The sequence below is a fragment of the Jaculus jaculus genome, chromosome 17, assembly GCF_020740685.1.
Source record: "Jaculus jaculus isolate mJacJac1 chromosome 17, mJacJac1.mat.Y.cur, whole genome shotgun sequence".
NCBI lineage: Eukaryota > Metazoa > Chordata > Mammalia > Rodentia > Dipodidae > Jaculus > Jaculus jaculus.
In genome coordinates, this window is record NC_059118.1 from 17,637,673 (window position 1) to 17,659,042 (window position 21,370).

Consider the following 21,370-nt stretch of genomic DNA (forward strand, 5'->3'; position numbering starts at 1 on the left):
ACCCTCACGGCCCGAAGTGACTGTACAGGCTCATGCGCAGAAAGACGGGGTCCAATGATGTGGGGGCACCAGGACTGGGGCAGAGAAGGGGGACAAGGTTAGGGAGAAAACCGGGGTTGGAGGGGATTGTTACCCCAGCCCTCATCATAACTTCCCAGACCTCAATAACTCTCATCGTGATTCTTCTGAAGCCAACGTGTAAACTGGATGTGACACTGACCCAGTTTTTGTTTTGTTTTTGAGGCAGGGTTTCACTCTAGCTCAGGTTGGCCTGTAATTTACTAGTTTCAGGGTGGTCTTGAACTCACGGTGATCATTCTTCTGCCTCCCAAGTGCTGGGATTAAAGGTCCGCACTACCACACCCAACCAAGTTTTCTTTCAAGGGATGTCTAACCGAAGTTAAAGGATGGTGGAGTTGGGGAGTTGGCTCACCTGTTACGGGAGCTTGCTTGCAAAGCCTGAGGGTCTGGGCTCACTTGCCCAGCACCTGTAAAGCCAGATGCAAAGTGGCATATGCGTCTGGACTTCGGACCTTGGAGCAATCCCCCATACACACACCACCCTCCCTCTCAAATCAAACTTTTGTTTTGGTCTTTTGAGGTAGGGTTTCTCTCTAGCTCAGGCTAGCCTAGAATTCAGTATATAATCTCAGGGTGGCCCCACCTGCTGGAATTAAAGGCATGTGCCATCATGCCCAGCTTAAAACATTTCCTCCACCGCCCCCCCACCCCAAGGTAGGGTCTCACTCTAACTCAGGCTGACCTGGAATTCACTATGTAGTTTCAAGGTGGCTTTGAGCTCATGGTGATCCTCTTATCTCCCCAATGCTGGGATTAAAGGCATTCGACACCATGCTTGGCTAAACATTTTTTTAAGAGTGTTAAAACATGGTAAATAAAAATCAGTCTCAGGGCTGGAGAGATGACCTAGTGGTTAAGGCATTTGCCTGCAAAGCCAAAGGACCAAGGTTCAATTCCCCAGGACCCATGTAAGACAGATGCACAAGGGGCACATGTGTTGAGTTCATTTGCAGTGGCTGGAGGACCTGGTGCACCCATTCTCTGTCTCTATCTGCTTGCAAATAAATAAAATTTAAAAATAAAAAATATTAAAATCAGTCTCAGTTCAACAAAGATAGTGCCAGACATAACTTCTAGGTTCCACAACTTTCCAATGCTAAGTAACACCTAATGGGGAAAAAGAGTGGAGGAGGACTCAGGAGAAGCAGAACCAGGCTTCAGCAGCTAATTTTTAGGAGAGTATTAAGCCATCTCAGTGACCAGCAAAGGACAAGAGAACAACATCAGTTTACTTGAGGCTCATTTTACTGTGGCCAGACTATTGGGGTAACCAGTATGGGCACCAAAACAAACCCCCAGGAGTTCAGCCCAGCCCTGCAGGTGGGTCTGTGGTGTCGTGGTACTCAATCACAGGGTGTTCCTCTTTATTCTTGGGAATCCACATACTCCATTGTGCATCACACTTCACCCAACACCCCCCACCCCAGTCAGCTCCACAGGCTTTATTCTCACCACCTGTTTACAAAGAAAAATAATTCAGCCTCTTGACATAACCCTAATGAGAAAATGGTCTTTTTTTTTCTCTTCTCTTAAGAGAAAGGATCTCCTCATCTGGTTTTAGAATGAACATGAGCAGTCTGCTGGGTGCCAAAGACATTCTCCAGGGGGGTGGGGGGATGACACCGGTGCTGTGGGGTAGCAGGGTCACAGAGTCAGCGTCAGTTAGTGTCCATGCTGCAAGCCTCACCATCACCCAAGGCCTGCTGTGAGCTGCTCGGCCTCGTCCCTCTGTCTGGAGACTCTGGAGGGGCCTTGTAATACTCCTCATCCCGGCGCTGGTAAAACAACACATAAGCCGCTTTCGTCTAAACGACAAAAATGAGAAAAAAATTGGTTATCTGTTTTCTCCAATTTCCCACGCTCTCGAGGGGATCATGGGAGGTCTTACATATAATCCAAGCACTATGTGGGAGAAGGGGAGGGAACTGAGGCAGGAGGATTGTTTCAAGTTCAAGATCAGCCTGCAATAGCTACATATCAAATTCTAGGCTAGCCTGGACTTCAGAGTAACCCTTATCTTAAAATACACTAGAAACTGGTCGTGGTGGTAATCACCTTTAATCCCAGCACCCAGGAGGCAGAGAGAGGTAGGAGGATCACTGAGACTTTGAGGCTACCCTGAAACTACATAGTGAATTCCAGGTCAGCCTGTTCTACAGTGAGACCTTACCTCAAAAAAACAAAGCACCCACTAGATCTGGGAATGGCAGTGTACATGTGCAATCCCAGCAATCAGGAGTAATCAGGAGTATTGCCCATGAGTTTGAGACCAGCCTGGGCTACAAGTGAGCTCCACGTCAGCCAGAGCTACATATAGAGAACTAACTACATATGAAATATGAAAATTAAGAAATAAACTAAATTTAAAACACACACACTCTCCCTCTCTCTTAAGGATCTGCCTGCCATCTTGCCCTTCATGTTCACATCCAGAAACAACTCTTCCCCCTGACTGCGTCTTGCTGCCCATGCCCTGGAAAAAGGCAGGTGTGCTGTGACAGAACACCTTGAAGAAAACTGAGCTTCTCTTATTAGGAAAGACCCTAGAGGATATGGCAGTTAATTCTACTATACCCAGCTTCCCTCAGGACAATGAAGTAACTAACCAACATGCCTATGAGAACCTCCTCAGCGTTAATCCATAAAACCACAGGAAGGAGCAGGCTCCAGGACAGCGTACTCACCACTATCTGATCCTCAGAGGCCAGGGACACACTGCTGTCATCAAAGTAATACCACTTCCCATTAAGTCTGTTCTTTGCATACGCCGTGTCTGTAAAGCAACAAACAAAATGCTCTAGCAGCCACCAAAGCACCAGCTCCTGCACCAGGCTAGTACTAACCACACCAACACCCCTATCCCCAGACACACACACAAAATAAAAAAACCCTGACAGCTAAAGTAATCTATAGCCAGGTATGGTTAGGGCAGTTCTATAACCACCTGTAACCCCAACACTCAGGTTGAATGCCCTGAGTTTGGGGACGACCCAGTCCACATTAGCTAGGGCTACATAGCAAGACTCTGTCCCAAAAAAGACAAAAATAAAAATAATTTATAGGGCTGAAAAGATGGCTCAACAGTTAAATATGCTTGCTTGCAAATCTGACTGTGCAGGTTCAATTCTCCAGTACCCACATAAAGCCAGACTCACAAAAGGGGCCCATGTGTCTGGAATTCATCTGTAGCAGCAGGAGGCCTGGCATACCCATACTCACACTCTCTCTCCCTCTCAAATATTAGGGAAAAAAAAGCAAAAATAAACTTAAGTCATCTTTTTATCCTTTCTTTTTTAAAAAATATTTTATTTATTTGACAGAGAGAGAGAGAGAGAATGAGTGGACACACCAGGGCCTCCAGTCACTGCAAACGAACTCCAGATGCATGCGACCCCCTGTGTATCTGGCTAACATGGGTCCTGGAGAGTCGACCAGGATCCTTTGGCTTTGCCATCTCTTCAGCTCAGTCATCTTGTCTAATCTGCAACTTCTCAAAAAGCTCTAAAGGTGGGGCTGGAGAGATCTCTGCCTTCCAGGTGCTGGGATTAAAGGTGTGCGCCACCACACCTGGCTCACTTTTGAAACAGGCAGCACAACTGTATTTCCTTGGCCACTCATACAGCTAGATGTGCCCACGTGACACGGTTGTAGTCAATGAGATACGGTCAAGAAGCTGAAGGGGACTACTGGAGGCCTGCCTTTCTTCCCTTTCTTCTTGTGGGGCAGACTGCAAACATAAAGCCTAGAGACTGAGCAGCCACCTGGAACCACAAAAGGCGCTAAAGGAAGGAGGGGCGAGAGCAGAGCGTGAAACCCACAGAAGAACCTTGTCAGTGCAGAGATGAAAACTGGAGGTTAGGGCAGGTCTACAACCTACTGCACAACTGGAACCAACCTCTCCCAGGGCATCAACTCTATGGATCCAAATAAAGGGTTGTGGCAGCACCTGGTCCAATACAGATACAGTAAAGGAAATGGTAAAAACCCAACTTCTGCCTGGGTGTGGTGGCCATACATTTAGCTCCAGCACTTGGGAGGCTATTGTAAAAGTTGTTCAAGGCCAACCTATGCTATACAGTGAGTTCTTGTTCACTCTGGGCTAAAGTGAGACCATGCAAAGGAAGAAAAGAAAGGAAGGAAAAAATAACCCAAGAGGAACAAAAAAAAACTCATTGGGCATGGAGGCGCATACTGGAGGGAGACGGGTAGGAGGATCACCGCTCAAGGCCACCCTGGGCTAAAATAAGACCCTACCTCGAAAACAAAACAAAACAAAACAAAAGGGCTGGAAAGATGGCTTAGTGGTGAAGGCACTTGCCTGGAAAGCCAAAGGATCTCGGTCCGATTCCCCAGGACCCACCACGTAAGACAGATGCACAAGATGGTGCATGCACTTGGAATTCATTTATAGTTGCTGGAAGCCCTGGTGCACCCATTCTCTCAATCCCTCAAATAAAACAATGTTTTTAAAAAAACGGTAAAAATGAATAAAATATTTAAAAAAATTGGGTGTGATGGTGCATTTCTTCAATCATAGCACTCTGGGAGGCAGAAGTAGAAAGATCACCATGAGTCTTGAGGCCAGCCTGAGACTACGTACTATGTATATAAAGTTTTTTCCAACATCAATTCATGGCCTTAGGCATGGTGGCTGATACCTATAACCTTAACAGATTACTCTTGGCTAATGAATGACACCCTCCCAAAAAGAAACAAAGCCAGGCGTGGGATGTTCACCTTTAATCCCAGCACTTGGGAGGCAGAGGTAGGAGGATCACTGTGAGTTCCAGGCCACCCTGAGACTACATAGTGAATTCCAGATCAGCCTGGACTAGAATGAGACCCTACTTTGAAAAACGCAAAACCAAAAAAAAGAAAGGAAGAAAGAAAAAGAACATTTAGAACAGAACAGGGAAGGAGGGAGGGTACTGAAAAAGCCTGCAGCCTGAGACCATACAACTATGCAAGTGCAATGATCATATGCCCAGCGTCCAGGGAGAAAACAGCAGATAACAATACTTACAATGGCCAACCCCCATGGCTCCGTAGTGATTGGACACGGCAATGAGGTCGTAAACGTAAGGCCTTGCTGACGGGTCACAGACAAACTCGGACATGTTCAGACCTCTGAGCACAAAAGACAAAATAGCCCTTAAATATTTTACACTCAAAGAAGTGTGAGCAGCCCAGCAAGCCCTTTCTCACTCAAGCAGCCAAAGAACAGGAGGAACTGAGAAAATTTTCTGAGAGAAGAGACAAATGCCCAGACCAGATAACTGGGAGGTAAGGGTTGAGAGATGACAAGGACAGATGAGTAAGAATAGCTGTTACTAACAAAATAACAGCTGGTGTCACTGTATTTTAAATGTCAAAACAGTTCCAGAAAGCTTTTTTTTCCCTTTCCTTCCAAGGTAGGGTCTTGCTCTAGCCTAGGCTGACCGGAATTCACTATATAATCTTAGACTGGCCTCGAACTCATGGCAATCCTTCTACCAAGGCATGTACTGCCATATCCAGCTCCAGAAAGCTTTTTTTGACTACCTCTTCAAAATTTTAAACATATAGAAAAGGCAAAAGAGTTTCTGTTTTGATTTTGAGACAAGCTCTTACTTTATAAACCAGGCTTGCCTGGAACTAATGGCATTTCTCCTGCCTGAGCCTCCTATGGGCTGAGATTGCAGACAAGAACCACTGCACCCACAATAAAGAGTTTTTCCAGGGCTGGAAAGCTGATTAAAGGTGCATGCTTAAGCTGGGTGTAGTGGAGCACACCTTTAGCCCCAGCCCTCTGGAGGCAGGGATGGGAGGATAGCCATGAGTTCAAAGCCACCCTGAGACTATAGAGTGAATTCCAGGTCAACCTGAGCTAGAGTGAGGCCCTACCTTGAAAAATAAAAATTAAAATAATAACAAAGGGCTGGAGAGATGGCTTAGCGGTTAGGCGCTTGCCTGTGAAGCCTAAGGACCCCAGTTCGAGGCTCGGTTCCCCAGGTCCCACATTAGCCAGATGCACAAGGGGGCACACGCGTCTGGAGTTCGTTTGCAGAGGCTGGAAGCCCTGGCGCGCCCATTCTCTCTCTCTCCCTCTATCTGTCTTTCTGTGTCTGTCACTCTCAAATAAATAAATAATTAAAAAAATAACAAAAAGGTACATGCTTGTAAAGTCTGCTGCCCCAGATTCAACTCTCCAGTATCCACATAAAAGCCAGATGAAAAGTGGTGAAAGCATTTGGAGTTTGTATGCAGTGGCAAGAGGCCCTGAAATGTCCATACACATATACATGTGCACGTGCACGCACTCTCTCTCTCTCCTCTCTCATACACAATTTTTTTTGTTCCCAAGGTAGTTAATTTTTTAAAGTAATTTTTATTGTGGCCGGGCATGGTGGTACATGACTTTAATCCCAGCACTTGGGAGGCAGAGGCAAGAGGATTGCCATGAGTTCGAGGCCACCCTGAGACTCCATAGTGAATTCCAGGTCAGCCTGAGCTAGAGCGAGACCCTACCTCAAAAAACAACATCAAAAAAAAAAAAAAAATTAAAAATTACCATCATCATGTCCCAGGTATGATGGCACATGGTTTTAATCCTCAGACTCAGGAGGCAGAGGAAGGAGGATTGCTGTAAGTTCGAGGCCACCCTGAGACTACAGAGTGTATTCAAGGCCCTACCTCAAAAAAAAAAAAAAACAAAGAAACAAACAAACCAAAAAAAAAAAAACACAGCTTTTATGGCAGAACACTAGTTCTCCCGTTGATATTGTTATACTTCAAATATCTATTCATAGAAAAACAAAAAAATTTAAAATTCCACTCATTCTCCCTCAGGAAGAATTTTAATATTTTTATTTACTTAAGAAAGAGAGGAAGCCAGGCCCGGTGTAGTGGCACATGCCTTTAATCCTAGTACTTAGGATCACTGTGAGTTCAAGGACAACACAATATTACATAGTGAATTTCAGGTCAGCCTGAGCTAGAGTGAAACCCTACCTCAAAAAACCAAACAATCATGGAAAATGTTAATAAAAATTAAAAAAAAAAAACAAAACAAGAAAGAGGAGAAGAAAGAGGAGAGGAGAAAAAAGAGGAGAGGAGGGGAGAAGAGAGGAGGAGAAGAGGAGAGGAGAGAAAAGAACGAGAGGGAGCAGGGCCTGGTGGTGCATGCCTTTAATCCCAGCCCTTGGAAGGCAGAGGTAAGAGTATCTCTGAGTTCAAGGCCACCTTGAGTGAGACTACACAGTGAATTCCAAGATAGCCTGAGCTACAGTGAGAACCTCCCTTGAAAAAACAAAAGCAAGAAAAAAAAAAAGAGAAAAAGAAAGTAAAGAAAGAAAAAGAGGGAGAGAGAAGAGAATGGGTGCACCAGGGTCTTCGGCCATTGCAAATTAACTCCAGACACATGTGCTAACTTGTGCATCTGGCTTAAATAGATCCTGGGGAACTGACCCCTGAGTTCTTTGGCTTTGCAGGCAAGTGCCTTAAGTGATAATTCATGTCTCCAGCCCCAAAATGCATTTTAAGTATTTCTTTAAATTTTTGGGGGGAGAGAGAGAGAACTGTGCCAGGGCCTCAGCCACTACAATTAAACTCTAGATGCTTGCACCACCTAGTGGGCAAGTGTGACCTTATGCTTGCTTCACCTTTATGCATCTGGCTTAGATGGAATCTGGAGGGTCAAACATGGGTCCTTAGGCTTCTCAGGCAAGAGCCTGAACTGCTAAGCCATCTCTCCAGCTGAGCCCCCCCACCAAAAAAAAAAAGCACTTTAAAACCTGTACTTTAGGTTGGGCATGGTGGTGCATGCTTTTAATCCTGGCACTCGTGAGGCAGAATTAGGATTGCTGAGTTTGACGCCACCCTGAAACTACACAGTGAAATTTCAGGTCAGCTTGAGCTACAGTGAGATACTACCTTGCAAAGGAAACAAAAATATATAAACAAAAAACCCTGCACTTTTAGCTGCACATACCTTTAAATTCATCACTGAGAAGGAGACTGAAGTAGGAGGATCACCCCTAGTTTGAGACTAGCCCGGGCTACAGGCAGACGCTGCCAAGAAAGAGGGAGGGAGGGAGGCAAGGAGGGAGAGAGGGAAAGGGAGAGGAAGGAAGGAAGGAAGGAAGGAAGGAAGGAAGGAAGGAAGGAAGGAAGGAAGGAAGGAAGGAAGGAAGGCAGTAAGTCCTGCACTGAGCTGGCATGGTGGCGCATGCCTTTAATCCCAGCACTCGGGAGGCAGAGGTAGGAGGATCGCCTGAGTTCAAGGCCACCCTGAGACTACACGGTGAATTCCAGGTCAGCCTGACCTAGAATGAGACCCTACATCAAAAAACCAAACAACAACCCCCCCCCAAAAAAAGAGAGAGCTCTGCATATTGGGGGCAATTCTATCTGGCTGGTTTACTTTCCTCTATCAGTTACATTCCATATCCAGGGCCTCAAGGAGACCAGACCAGACAGCCAGTCCTGCTCACTACTCCACCTTCTAAGTCTGCGAAATCCACTTCTGTCAGCTAGACTGCCCTGGCTGAGGTCAGGCTTCCTGAGACCACTGAGAGAACAGGGAGGCAGCTCACGTGGCTGGCATGAGGGACTCGGGAGGGGACCAACAGTAGCAGAGATGCAGAGCAGGCTCTTCCCGGGTGGCTTCTATTGGCGCCTTTTCCTTACCCATGGTGGGTAAAGGAGAGGTTGCTGCAGCCAAAGCCTACCATCCAGCGCCCAGTAATACATGTCCTAATTCAGATGTTCTTAGTGACAAGCCAATTAGTACCAAAGTTTCCTATCCTGCATTCACAAGGACTCACCTGATTGGGAATTCTACGACTGTGTCAAGCTTATCTCTCCAGTATCTGTTGTAGGAGAAGCGTTTGAGGTGGACCACCAGGATCTTGGGCAAGGACCACAGGTCAAACTTCTTTGTTGCCTGCTGGTGCTTCTTACAATTGGGACAATACCTGAAGACGAGGAAGCAGTCCGCACTTAGCACCCCTGGAGCAGCGATACCTGCGGCCAGCTCCAGTCAGAGGCTGCTGTCCTTTCAGGGAGCACTCAACACTGCTGCTTCCGGGAAGGGGGCTGCCTTCCCGACAGGGAGCTGCCTAGTCTGGAAGCAGGGCCGGTCATGCGAAATGTGGCATGCACAAGTACAAGGGGCTTTGGTGGACACACAGGGTCCCACTGCTGAGAAACTAGGCAGCTACATACCAGGGGTCGTGCTCCCCAAGCGTCTCCATGGTGGTGAAGAGCTCGATGCACTCTCTCAGGGCCACCGCGGTTTTCTTCTTCTTCTGTGGCTGCAGCATGCTCACGTGCTTCTCGCAGGCCTGGAGAAAGAAGGGCCGAGCTCCGGGAGAAGCAACGCACTGGCTCAAGCAGGAAGGCCCTCTGCTTGGGGTATACTAGACTCTCAGGAGCAACTGAATATAGAATGGCCAAGTCTTCACTTGTTCGACTGCTATCCAAAAGGTGACAGTGGTGTTAACAAATGGCCGGAGCAGAGACCAGCACATAGCTCTGTCCAAAAATCCCAAATGACCTACCTCAGATTCTTGCTCATCATAGTAAAGGCTCCGGGTCTCACTGTCCCAGTCAATGGCCAGTGTGGATCGAGCTGTGGAGGGGACCATAGTGTCACTCATTATGGAATGACCAGCCACGAGAGGCTCTCCAAGTGACCAGAATGAGAAGGGCCACACTTAGGCAGCACCACCACACCTACTCACCCACCACCAGCCGCTGAGGAGAGCAATGCTTGGTCTTAGGCCAGCACTTTGGAAACCCAACCTCCCAAAGCTTTTGGCAAAGACTTCCTCCATGCTAGAGGTAAATTCCAATCTACCCCAAAATCTGACAGGCTACACACAGGGTCAAAATGACAGGGACCAGACACAGCCTCTTGCCTTCAATCACAATAAAGCCTGACAAACCACATAAATAAAACATATGGTAAGTAGTAGGCAGAACAGGAATGAGATCTGTGGAAGACAAAACACAAAGTGTTTCCTCCATTGCCCCAGGTTCCTGTCAGCAGGCAGTTTCCAGGTCATTAACTGTGGGAGACAGACAGGATTTGAAACTGAATTGAGAAAACAAAGATGGGTCTGGGAGCTGGGTTGGCCCATGCCTATAATTTCAACCCTTAGAAGGTAGAGACAGCCAAGCATGGTGGCACACTCCTTTAATCTCAGCACACAGGAGCCTGGTGGAGAAGTTAGAATCAGGAGTTCAACGTCATCCTCAACTATACAGTGAGTTCAAGGCCAGCCTAGTGACACAAGGTCCTGTCAGCCTGGACTAGAGTAAGACCTAATAAGGGGAATAAACAAAAACCAGTTTGTGGCACTTAGATTTTTTTTTTTTTTTTTTTGGCTTTTTCGAGGTAGGGTCTCCCTCTAGCCCAGGCTGACCTGGAATTCATTCTGTAGTCTCAGGGAGGCTCAAACTCATGGCAATCCTCCTACCTCTGCCTCCCAAGTGCTGGGGTTAAAGGCGTCCACCACCACGCCTGGCACAATAAATTAGAATTTAAGACAAACCTAGAGAGAAGAAAGCTGAAAGAAGAAGAGAGCTTGGGGGAAAAAAAATCCGAACTGCAGAGAACTAGATGGAGAGAAAGATTCAAAATTACCTCAATAACACTAGGGTTTTTGTTTGTTTTGAGATAGGGTCTTGCTCTTGCTCAGACTGCTAGAATTCACTATGTAGTCAGTATGTAGGCCAGCCTTCGACTATATAGTGAATGCCAGATAAGACCAGGCTAGAGTGAAACCCTACTTCAAAAAACAAAAACAAAAAATATGTAAGTAAAAATCAGTAAAAACAAGTAATTCACCAGTACCCATGTCTGGCCAGATGCACAAAGTGTCACATACTTCTACAGTTTGTTTGCAGTGGCTGGAGGCCCTGGTGTGCCCATTCTCCTCCTCTCTCTGCCTCTTTCTGCCTCAAATAAATAAAATATTTTTTTAAATAAATTTTTTAAAAAGTTGCTTGTGATGGCATACGCCTTTAATCCCAGCACTCTGGGAGGCAGAGATTAAGAGGACTGCCGTGAGTTCATGGCTATCCTGTGACTACATAGTGAATTCCAGGTCAGGCTGGGCTAGAGTGAGATCCTAAATTGAAAAAAGCAAGCTGGGAGTGGTGGCGCATGCCTTTAGTCCCAGCACTCTGGGAGGCAGAGGTAAGAGGATTGCCATGAGTTCAAGGCTGCCCTGAGATTACATAGTGAATTCCAGGTTAGCCTGGACTAGAATGAGACTCTTACCTCAAAAAAAGAGAAAGAAAAAAAATGGAAAGAGGTAAGATGAAAACCTTTTGAAAGAGTTAAGTAGGATAGGGGGAGGATTTTCAAACAGTCTTATGGGATCCTAATGCCTGGTCCTAGGGCTGGAGAGATGGCTTAGCAGTTAAGGCACTTGCCTGCAAAGCCATAGGCCCCAGTTCAAATCCCCAGGACCCACGTAAACCAGATATACAAGGTGGTGCATGCGTCTGGAGTTCGTTCGCAGTGGCTAGAGACCCTGGTGCACCTATTCTCTCTCTCTCAAATAAATAGATAATTTAAATGTCTGGTCCTAGAGCCACAGATTATGAAAATTAAAGCCTGATGCAGTGACTGTCAAGCACAAAGCCCAGCTTCAAAACTCAGAAGGGGATTAAAGGGCTGGGCGTTGTGGCCCAAGTCTTTAGTCTCAGCACTCGGGAGGCAGAAGTAGAAGGACTGCCGTTGAGTTCAAGGCCATCCTGAGGCTACACAGTGAATTCCAGGTCAGCCTTGGCTAGAGGGAGACCCTACTTCAAAAAAACAAAATAAATTAAAAAATTTTAAAAGTACTTACAGGTGAGTTTGAGTAGTTTCCCATCAGTAGCAAGTGAATTTATATCAGCAGTTCCATATGAGTTCACAAGACTGAAGGAAAAAAGCCTTTTTCGGCTTGTCTGGCCTTTGACCTTTCGGGTGGTCTCATTAAGGTCATCGCCCTGCTCGTCCTCAGCACTGCCTTCTGTTTCTGAAAGCTGTTCTCTGCCTTCTTCCTGATGCTCCATTTCTTCCTCATCTCCTGGCACACAGGAAAAACAATCTACTTAACTTTTTTGCCTTGTTTTTGGAGGCAAGGTCTTGCTCTAGCCCAGGCTGACCAAGAACTCACTCTGTAGCCTAAAGCTGGCCTCAGCCTCCAAAGTGCTGGGATTAAAACTGTGTACTTGAACAGGAAGATACTGAGTGTAAGGCCAGACTGGGCTATTAAGCATGACCCTGTTTCAAAAACCCAAACCAACCAAAACACTATAAAACATTTATTTAATATCAACATTATTTCCTTGCAGATTTGGTAGTGTATGTGAAAGTACATACACACATGCATACCTCAGCATTTATTAGGCATTTGAGTTCATGTGCGATCTTTCTCAAGGGGAAGACTAGACAAGGTGAAAGGGGCACTGCTATGCCAAGATGAAATATAGACCCTGAGACTCCTGGAGGCTGACCCAACAGTGCTGCCATCCTAAATGAAGCCAGCTGGTATTCTACTGGACCTCACACCAACATGGTCTTAACCTTGACTTCACCCATAGGTCCACCAAAAGAAAGACTAAAAAGAGAGACATATATTCAACACTTAAGAAAACAGTTTGTAGCCAGGCATGGTGGCGCACGCCTTTAATTCCAGTACTCAGGAGGCAGAGGTAGGTGAATTGCGTAAGTTTGAGGCCACCCTGAGACTACATAGTGAATTCCAGGTCAGCCTTGGCTACACTGAGACCGTACTTTGGGGGAAAAAAAACTTTGTGTCAGACATAGTGACACACCTTTAATCCCAGCACTTGGGAGGTGGCAGAGGTAGGAGGATCCCTATCAGATCAAGGCCACCCTGAGACTACAGAGTGAATTCCAGGTCAGCCTGGGCTACAGTGAGACCCGACCTTGAAAAATCAAAAAAGAAAGGAAGGAAATAGTTTGGTAAGCAAAATAACTTAAAAGTTAATTTTCAGCAGGGCATGGTGGCGCACACCTTTAATCCCAGCACTTGGAAGGCACAGGTAGGTGGATCATCATAAATTCGAGGCCACCCTGAGACTACATAGTGAATTCCAGGTCAGCCAGAGCTAGAATGAAACCTACCTCAAAAAAACAACAAAAAAAGTTAATTTTCAGTATCAAGTGTGGTAGTAATCCCTGTAATCCCAGCACTTGGGAAGTAGAGATAAGAGGATCAGGAGTTCAAGGTCATCCTCAGCCTACATAGCAAGTTTGTAAGGGCAGCCTAGGCCATGAGACTGTTTGGGGGGGGGGGCATAAAACCGGGCATAGTGCTCACACCCAAAGCTCCTAGCATTTAGAAGGTTAACACAGGTGGGTCACCCTGAGTTCAAGGCCAGCTTGGTCTACATAGCAAATTCAGGACAGCCTGTGCAACAAAGCGAGTGTTTCAAAACAACAAAAATAACTTTAAGGGGTTGGAGAGATGGTTTAGCAGTTAAGCCGCTTGCCTGCAAAGTCTAAAAAGATTCAATTCCTCAGTAGCCACGTAAGCCAGATGCACAAGTTGGTGCATGTGTCTGGAGTTTGTTGGCAGTGACTAGAGCCCTGCTGTGCCCATTCTGTCTCTCTCTGCCTTTTCTCTCAAATAAATAAACAAACATTTTTAAATAATTAAGATTAAGCCTGGCATGGTGGCGCACACCTTTAATCCCAGCACTTGGGAGGTAGAGGTGGGGGAATTGCCATGAGTTCAAGGCCACCCTGAGACTATATAGTAAATTCCAGGTCAGCCGGGGCTAGAGTGAGACCCTACCTCAAAAAAAAAATAAAAATAAAAATAAAATAAGTAATTTTAAGGAGAAAAAGTCAGGGCTCTAGAGATGGCTCAGCAGTTAAAAGGCACTTGTTCATAAAACTTGATGGCCTGGGTTCAATCCCCCATTACCCACATAAAGCCAGATGCACAAAGTGATGCAGCATCTGGAGTTTGTTTGCAGTGGCATGAAGACTTGGCATGCTCATTCTTCTTCCCTTTCTCTCTGTCTCTATCAAATAAATATTTTTAAAAGGTCCACTTTCAATTACAGTTATAATGAACGTAAGTATTAGGTAAGAGTACTCAGTTCCTCTAGAAAACACATACTTAGTGTTCAGGGCAGAGCTTTGTGGTCATTATTTTTAACGCTAATATTCATTTCCTAGGGCTATGTATGCTTTGGAGAAATCTAGGCATTTGGAGTTGCACTTGACAATTACAGTATTGCCTGGGCTATACAGGAAGAACTTGCTTCAAGAAAACCAAAACCAAAGCTGGATGTGGTGGCACATGCTTGTAATTTCAATAGTCAGGACTGTGAGGCTGCAGGGTCAGAAATTTGAAGCTAGCCTGGACTACACGGTGAGTTCCAGTCAACTACAGACTAATACCCTGTGTCAAAAAACCAAATCAAAGTATCAAAAAACAAAACTAGAAAGCCATTTATGGGTTATGGGCTTATAGGAGTAAAGGTACAAGTTCACTAAAATTCCCACCAAAAAAGTAACAACTACACTGTTGGACTGACAGAGCACTTTGGTAAAGATGGACTCTTCAGTACCTGATCATAGAGGATAAGTTATTGGCTTTTGCAATGAGTTCACTGGAGTGTCTTTCCAAGTGTGATTTCTTTCCTTCCTACAGCCTAGAGTCAGCCATTGTCTATGGCTCCCTCAGGAGTCAGAAGACACTCTGAGAGCCTCTCAACATTCTGGTTAGCTGGCCACAACATCTGTCCTCCTGATAAAAGGCTGACCAGACAAGCTGAATGGTATGTACAGGTCACTGAGGCAGAAAGGTATATGTAACCACTTGGCAATGCCAACAGAAGAGAATTCAAATCCATTTCATGATGCCTAAGAAGCATCTAAGAAGATTCCACAAAGTACAGCAATGAGCAATGGCAACTAGCATTCCCTCCCTTGGACCAGCCTCAAAGCTTACCTCTCCCGTGTGTACAGCACTTTGGAAGAGGGAAATCAGGAGGGATGTGGTCATCACAGCCCCACAGCCCCACCCCTGGGAGTGCTCACCTTCATAGCTGCCCCTGGAGCCATTGCAGGCCCCCGGCTCCAAGGGCGAGCTGAGAAACTTGTCAGGCAAAGGCTGTTTTATATAGCGGCTTCAAAAAATAAAAGATTGTTAGTTTTATGTAACATTTAACTTTTCTTCTCCACTATGCAGCTAATCAGTTCATAATTTATATATTCAGCTATTCATAAACTAATTTATATAACTAGAAAAGTGCTGAAAATAATGTAATAGCTTAAGCGATTAAGAGAAACCCAGGAGAGTGGGAGTAATAGCTGAGCCATTAAGGTGTTTACCTGTAAAGCCTAAGGACCCAGGATCCATTCCCCAGTACCCATATAAGCCAGATGCACAGGATAGCACATGCATCTGGAGTTCATTTGCAGTGGTTAGAGGCCATGGCACACTCATTCTCTCTCATACAGGTAGATAAGTAAGTAGATAAATGATAGATGATAGATATGGATAGGTAAGATAAAGATTTTAATAAACTTAAAAATGAGGAACACAAGAAATTCCCTGTTAAATCTTTCCAGTCAATGAAGGTTGCAATTAAAGCTTTTTTTTTTTTTCTTTTTTCTTTTTTCTTTTTTCGGTTTGTCCAGGTAGGGTCTCACTCTAGTCCAAGCTGACCTGGAATTCACTATGTAGTCTCAGGGTGGCCTTGAACTCCCCGTGATCCTCCCACCTCTGCCTCCCAAGTGCTGGGATTAAATAAGTGTGCCACCATGTCTGGTAATAAAAGTTGTTTTAAGTCTTCTATGAATGTTGTGGCACATTTTTTTTGAGACAAGGTCTCATGTAGACCAGGCCAGCCTTAAACTTTCTATATAGCCAAAGATTAACTTGCACATCTAACCCTCCTGCCTCTAACCTCCCATGTGCTGGGATTACAGGCATGTGCCACCACCCTGGGTTTATGCAGTGGTAGAAATCAAACCCAGGGTTTGGTACATGCTAGGCAAGCACTCTACCAATGAGCTCTATTCCCAGCCCTGGCACCATCTAAGTTATACTAATTACCAGCTTCAAAATGATAAAGGGACACTTCACCAATAGTATTCCTATTTTTAAAAATACCATTCAAGAACCTGCTTTCCTAACACAAGTGACTGACATGATTCTAGGGACCAAAGGATTAGACAAAGTCATGGTACCTAGATGTGCCAAATACTCCAGGCCAAAGGCCCCTTCCCTCCCGTCCCAGGGACTGGTTTAGCTCTATTTCTCAAAGAAGCAGGCAAGAATTATTATTGTTGCTAGACCTATCAGATCAGAAAATACCCAAATGAATTCCTGCCACCAACCTGATACGATCACAAACAGCCTGGTACAAAGACTCGAGGGTTAGCTTGTGCTTAGGGACAGAAACCAGAAGTGGCTGTCCATAGAGCACTGCCCCGGAAGAAGTACTTGGTGACCTGGACTTCCTCTCCCTGAAGTAGACTGGAAGAGTGATACACTCTGAGCCGTCCATGGAAGTACCGCAGACCTCATACCTGTGTCAATGATACAAGAGGGTGCTTTTAGCAGGAAGTCCTTATTAGCAACAGGACTGTGAGCTGCAATATGGCGGCAAGAACTAAGATTATGAGGACAGAGCATCCTTAGAGGAGGAGGAGAAGCCTTTTTTTCCCCCCCGAGGCAGGGTGTCACTCTCACTATGTAGTCTCAGGGTGGCCTTGAACTCACAGCAATCCACCTACCTCTGCCTCCCAAGTGCTGGGATTAAAGGCATGCGCCACCATGCCTGGCAAGAAACCATTTTTGAGGTGATTACAGAGGCTGGGTCAACCACCCCATGAAGGACCATAGTCAACACACTGTGAAACTATACAACTCAGACTATGATGATCTGCCCCAAGCAAGGCCTTAAATGATGGCCTGAAACCTTACACAGCAGATGGCTGTCAGCTGAACCACCTTGGGGAGTCTTGTCCACCATATTCACCTTTTGTCACCAAGGGGTTAACTTTTTTAAATTCACTTTTCCTTTTGTTTTTTTTTTTTGGGGGGGGGGGGTGTTTCGAGGCAGGGTCTCGATCTAGTCCAGGTTGACCTGAAATTCACTATGTAGTCTCAGGCTGGCCTCCAAATCATAGCGATCCTCCTACCTCTATCTTCCAAGTGCTGGGACTAAAGGTGTGTGCCACCACACCTGCTCTGTGTGTGTGTTAAAACAGGGTTTCATGTATCCTAAGTAGGCCTCAAACTCACTATATAGGCAAGGATGTTCATCAATTTCTCATCCTCTTGCCTCCACCTCCCAATGCTGGGAAAACAGATGAGTCACCATGCGTCATTTTTGTGGTGCTGAGAATTAAACCCAGGGTGTCCTGCATGCTAGACAAATACTCTACCATTTGAGACACATTCCCAGCATTTTTTTTCCTTTGTCTGAGGCAAGGTCTTGCTATGTGCCCACATGGTCATGGAACTCACATGTAGTTCAAACTGGCCTTGAACTTGAAGCAATGCTCCTGCCGAAGCCTTCTACGAGCTAGGATCACAGGTATGAATACCTGGATAACCAGAGATAGTCTGACCTTAAACTTGCAATTATCCTGCCTGATATTTTCCTGAGTGCTAGAATTACAGGTGTGTGTCATCATACCTTACTACGAAGCTCAACTTATTTTTATCTGTTTTCCTGGAGAGGTGGTGGTGGACAGAATTGGGCACACCAGGGCATCCAGCAACTGCAAATAAACTCCAGACACATGCACCACCTTGTGCTTCTGGCTTATGTGGGTCCTGAGGAATCAAACCAGAGTCCTTTGGCTTTGTAGACAAATGCCTTAACCACTAAGCCATCTCTCTTCCCCTCAACATATTTATTTATTTATTTATTTATTTATTTATTTATTTATTTATTTATTTATTTATTTCCAGGCAGGATTTCACTCAGGCTGATCTGGAATTCCCTATGTAGTCTCAGGGTCTCAAACTCAACAGTTATAATCCTACCTCTGCCTCCCAGGTACTGGGATTAAAGGTGTGTGCCACAAAACCCAGCTCAACTTATTTCTTTAAGGCAGGGTTCTAATATAGCCCAGGCTGATCTGGAATGCACAACAATCCTACTACCCCATCCTCCTCAGTTGTGGGATTAAAAGTGTGAGCCTATAACCAGTTTAAGAGCTCTACTTTTGGGCTTTTCACCTCTTCTGAACTTCAAAGTCCCTGTTCAGGTAAGCCTGCTTAGCTGAGATGGGGAGAACCTGACTCCCACGTGTGCTCTCTACTGCCCCCCCTCCCCACCACTGCCTTCCAAACAGCAGGATCTGTATTTTTTCCCCTCTTTTCTCTTTAAGTTTAAAAAAATTGTTGGGGCTGGAGAGATGGCTTATCAGTTAAGGTGTTTGTGCCTGCAAAACCTAAGGACCCAGGTTCGATTCCGAGTACCCACACAAGCCACATGCACAAGGGGGGATGCATGTGGATGGAAGTCCTGCTGTGTCCATTCTTTCTAGATCTGTGCCCCTCTCTCAAAATGGATATATAAAAGATATACGTGCACACACACACACACACACACACACACACGAAAATCTGTCCTGTGTTCAAAAACACTGAAGCCAAAAATTTTCGAAGTAGGGTTTCACTATAGCCCACGCTGACCTGGGATTCACTATGTAGTCTCAGGGTGGCCTCGAACTCACTGTGTTCCTCCTACCTCTGCCTCCCGAGTGCTGGGATTAAAGGCATGTGCCACCATGCCTGGCTAAAAATATTTTTTTAATTTTTTTTTAAAATTTACTTATTTGTGAGAGAGAAGAAGAGGCGGGCGGAGGGTGAGGGAGAGAATGGGCGTGCCAGGGCCTCTAGCCACTGCAAACAAACTCCAGAAGCTTGCGTCACCTTGTGCATCTGGCTTATGTGAGTACTGGGGAATCAAACCGAGGTCCTTTGGCTTTGCAGGCAAGTGCCTTAAGCACTAAACCATGTCTCCAGGGACCCCCAATTTTTTTTTTTTTTTTTTTGAGGTAGGATTTCACTCTAGCGCAGGGTGACCTGCAATTCACTATGTAATCTCAGGGTGGCCTCAAACTCATGGTGATCCTCCTACCTCTGCCTCCCGAGTGCTGGGATTAAAGGTGTGTGCCACAACACCCAGCTCCAAAAAATTTTAAATATTTTATTCATTTGAGAGAAAGCGGCAGATGCAGAGAATGGGCATGCCAGGTCCTCTAGCCACTGCACATGAACTACAGATGGATGTACCACCTAGTACATCCAGCTTTGCCTGAGTGCTGAGGAATCAAACCTGGGTCTTTAGGCTTTGCAGGAAAATGCCTTAATCACTGAGCCATCTCTCCAGCCCCCCCTTTTTTTTAAATGACAGAAAACCAATAAATTACTAGGTACAAATCAATGATTTTGGAAACTACATCTTTAAGTAATGAATACATGGACTGATGAGGTTTAGGAGTTACAGCTATTACCACAGAACCAAAAGTGCAAATTGCTGGCAACTGACTGGAGTCTTCCTTCCTGTAGGGGGAGCCAGAAGCTTATTTATTCAAAGTGTCTGCATACACACCCCCCTTCTCAAATGCCTGACAAACTGTCCTGACTAGAGTTTATGCAGGAGAAATTTCTAAGGACCACTCACAAATATACTCATTAAAGACTCTGCAGTTCATAATGGTTAGGAACTGGGCCTTGAAGGAGGATGGCTTATATTCCAGGTTCATTACTGCCCTTTTTGTTTCCTTTTCTTACTTTTTTATTGTTGTTGTTTTTTCCAAGATAGGGTTTCACTCTAGTTTAGGCTGACCTGGAATTCACTGTGTAGTCTCAAGGTGGCTTTGAGCTCATGGCAATCCTCTTACCTCTGCCTCCTGAGTGTTGGGATTAAAGGTGTGTGCCACCATGTCTGGCTTTATTTTATTAATGAGACAGAGCGAGAGTGAGAGAATTGGCGTGCCATGACCCCTGGCCACTGTAATTCAACTCTAGATGCATGTTTCTTGTACACATGTGTGACCTTGTATATCATCTGGCTTATGTGGGATCTGGAGAGTGAGTCAAATATGGGTCCTCAGGCTTCACAGGCAAGCACCTTAACTCTTCAGTTTTTTTTTTGTTTTGTTTTGTTTTTTAGGTACAGTCTCACCCTAACCCAGGCTAACCTGGAGCTCACTCTGTAGCCCCAGGATGACTTCAGCTCATGGCCATTCTGACATTAGCCTCCCCAGTGCTGGGATTAAAGGCATATACCACCACACACACACACACACACACACACACACACACACACTTGTTGCCCTTTTGTTTGCAGCAATCTAATGAAGCATACTGACATCTAGGTCTGTTTACTGAGTGGAATTACTCACCTTCAGGGTGTTGTAAGAAGTTACCTAATAGCACAGAATGAGGCATGCTGAAAAAATATTAGATGTAGCTGGGTGTGGTGGCGCACATCTTCAATCCCAGCACTCAGGAGGATCACTGAGCTTAAGGCCACCCTGAGACTATAGAGTGAATTCCAAGTCAGCCTGGGTCAGACTGAGACGCTACTTTGAAAAACAAAAAAAATTTTTTTCAAGGGGAGGGTGGTAATCAAGGTACATTCTCATTCTAGTTCAGACTGACCTATAACATACTCTGTACTCTCAGGCTGTCCTTGAACTCAAGGCAATTCTATTACCTCTGCCCCGAGTGATGGGATTAAAGGTGTGTGCCATCACACCTGGCTGATATTACTGGGTTTTTTTCCTGAGGTAGGGTTTCACTTTAGCTCAGGCTAAGGTGGAATTCACTATGTAGTCTCAGGGTGGCCTTGAACTCATGGCAATCCTCCTACCTCTGCCTCCCAAGTGCTGGGATTAAAAGTGTGAGTCCCCACGCCCGGCCTTGATATTACTGTTTTTATAATTTTATTTATATATATACATGTATACACACACACACACACCACACACACACACACACAATTTGTTTGTTTTTTCTGTTGTTTTTTGAGGTAGGGTCTCACCCAAGCCCAGGCTGGCCTCACAGTGATCCTTCCACCTGGGCCTCCATAGTGCTGGGATTAAAAGTGGCATTAACCACCATGGCTGGCTTTATCTTTTATTTTTTCCTCAAGATTAATTTTCTTTACAAGAATTTCTTTTCCTAGTTGGCTAGGTGTGGTGGTACATGCCTTTAGTCACAGCACTGGGAAGCAGAGGCCACCCTGAAATGACATAGTGAATTCCAGATCAGCCTGAGCTAGAGATCCTACCTTGAAG

The 21,370-nt window shown here is 45.4% G+C and overlaps 1 protein-coding gene across 3 annotated transcripts in view; it reads right to left on the bottom strand.

Annotated features, from left to right (window-relative positions):
- Positions 1-1,308: 1,308 nt before the first annotated feature.
- Positions 1,309-21,370, bottom strand: part of Usp4 (ubiquitin specific peptidase 4) — a 55,865-nt gene continuing 35,803 nt past the window's right edge. For 2 of the 3 annotated variants that reach the window (XM_045136608.1, XM_045136606.1), the window contains 9 exons: positions 16,442-16,633; positions 15,137-15,225; positions 11,922-12,143; positions 9,621-9,691; positions 9,286-9,404; positions 8,886-9,035; positions 5,105-5,208; positions 2,766-2,854; positions 1,309-1,886 (listed from right to left, as the gene is read on the bottom strand). In XM_045136608.1, coding sequence (XP_044992543.1) covers positions 1,740-1,886; positions 2,766-2,854; positions 5,105-5,208; positions 8,886-9,035; positions 9,286-9,404; positions 9,621-9,691; positions 11,922-12,143; positions 15,137-15,225; positions 16,442-16,633 — 1,183 coding nt within the window. In that variant the 3' untranslated portion in view covers positions 1,309-1,739. The remainder of the gene's footprint in view (positions 1,887-2,765; positions 2,855-5,104; positions 5,209-8,885; positions 9,036-9,285; positions 9,405-9,620; positions 9,692-11,921; positions 12,144-15,136; positions 15,226-16,441; positions 16,634-21,370) is intronic. The other variant, XM_045136607.1, reaches the window with a different exon arrangement.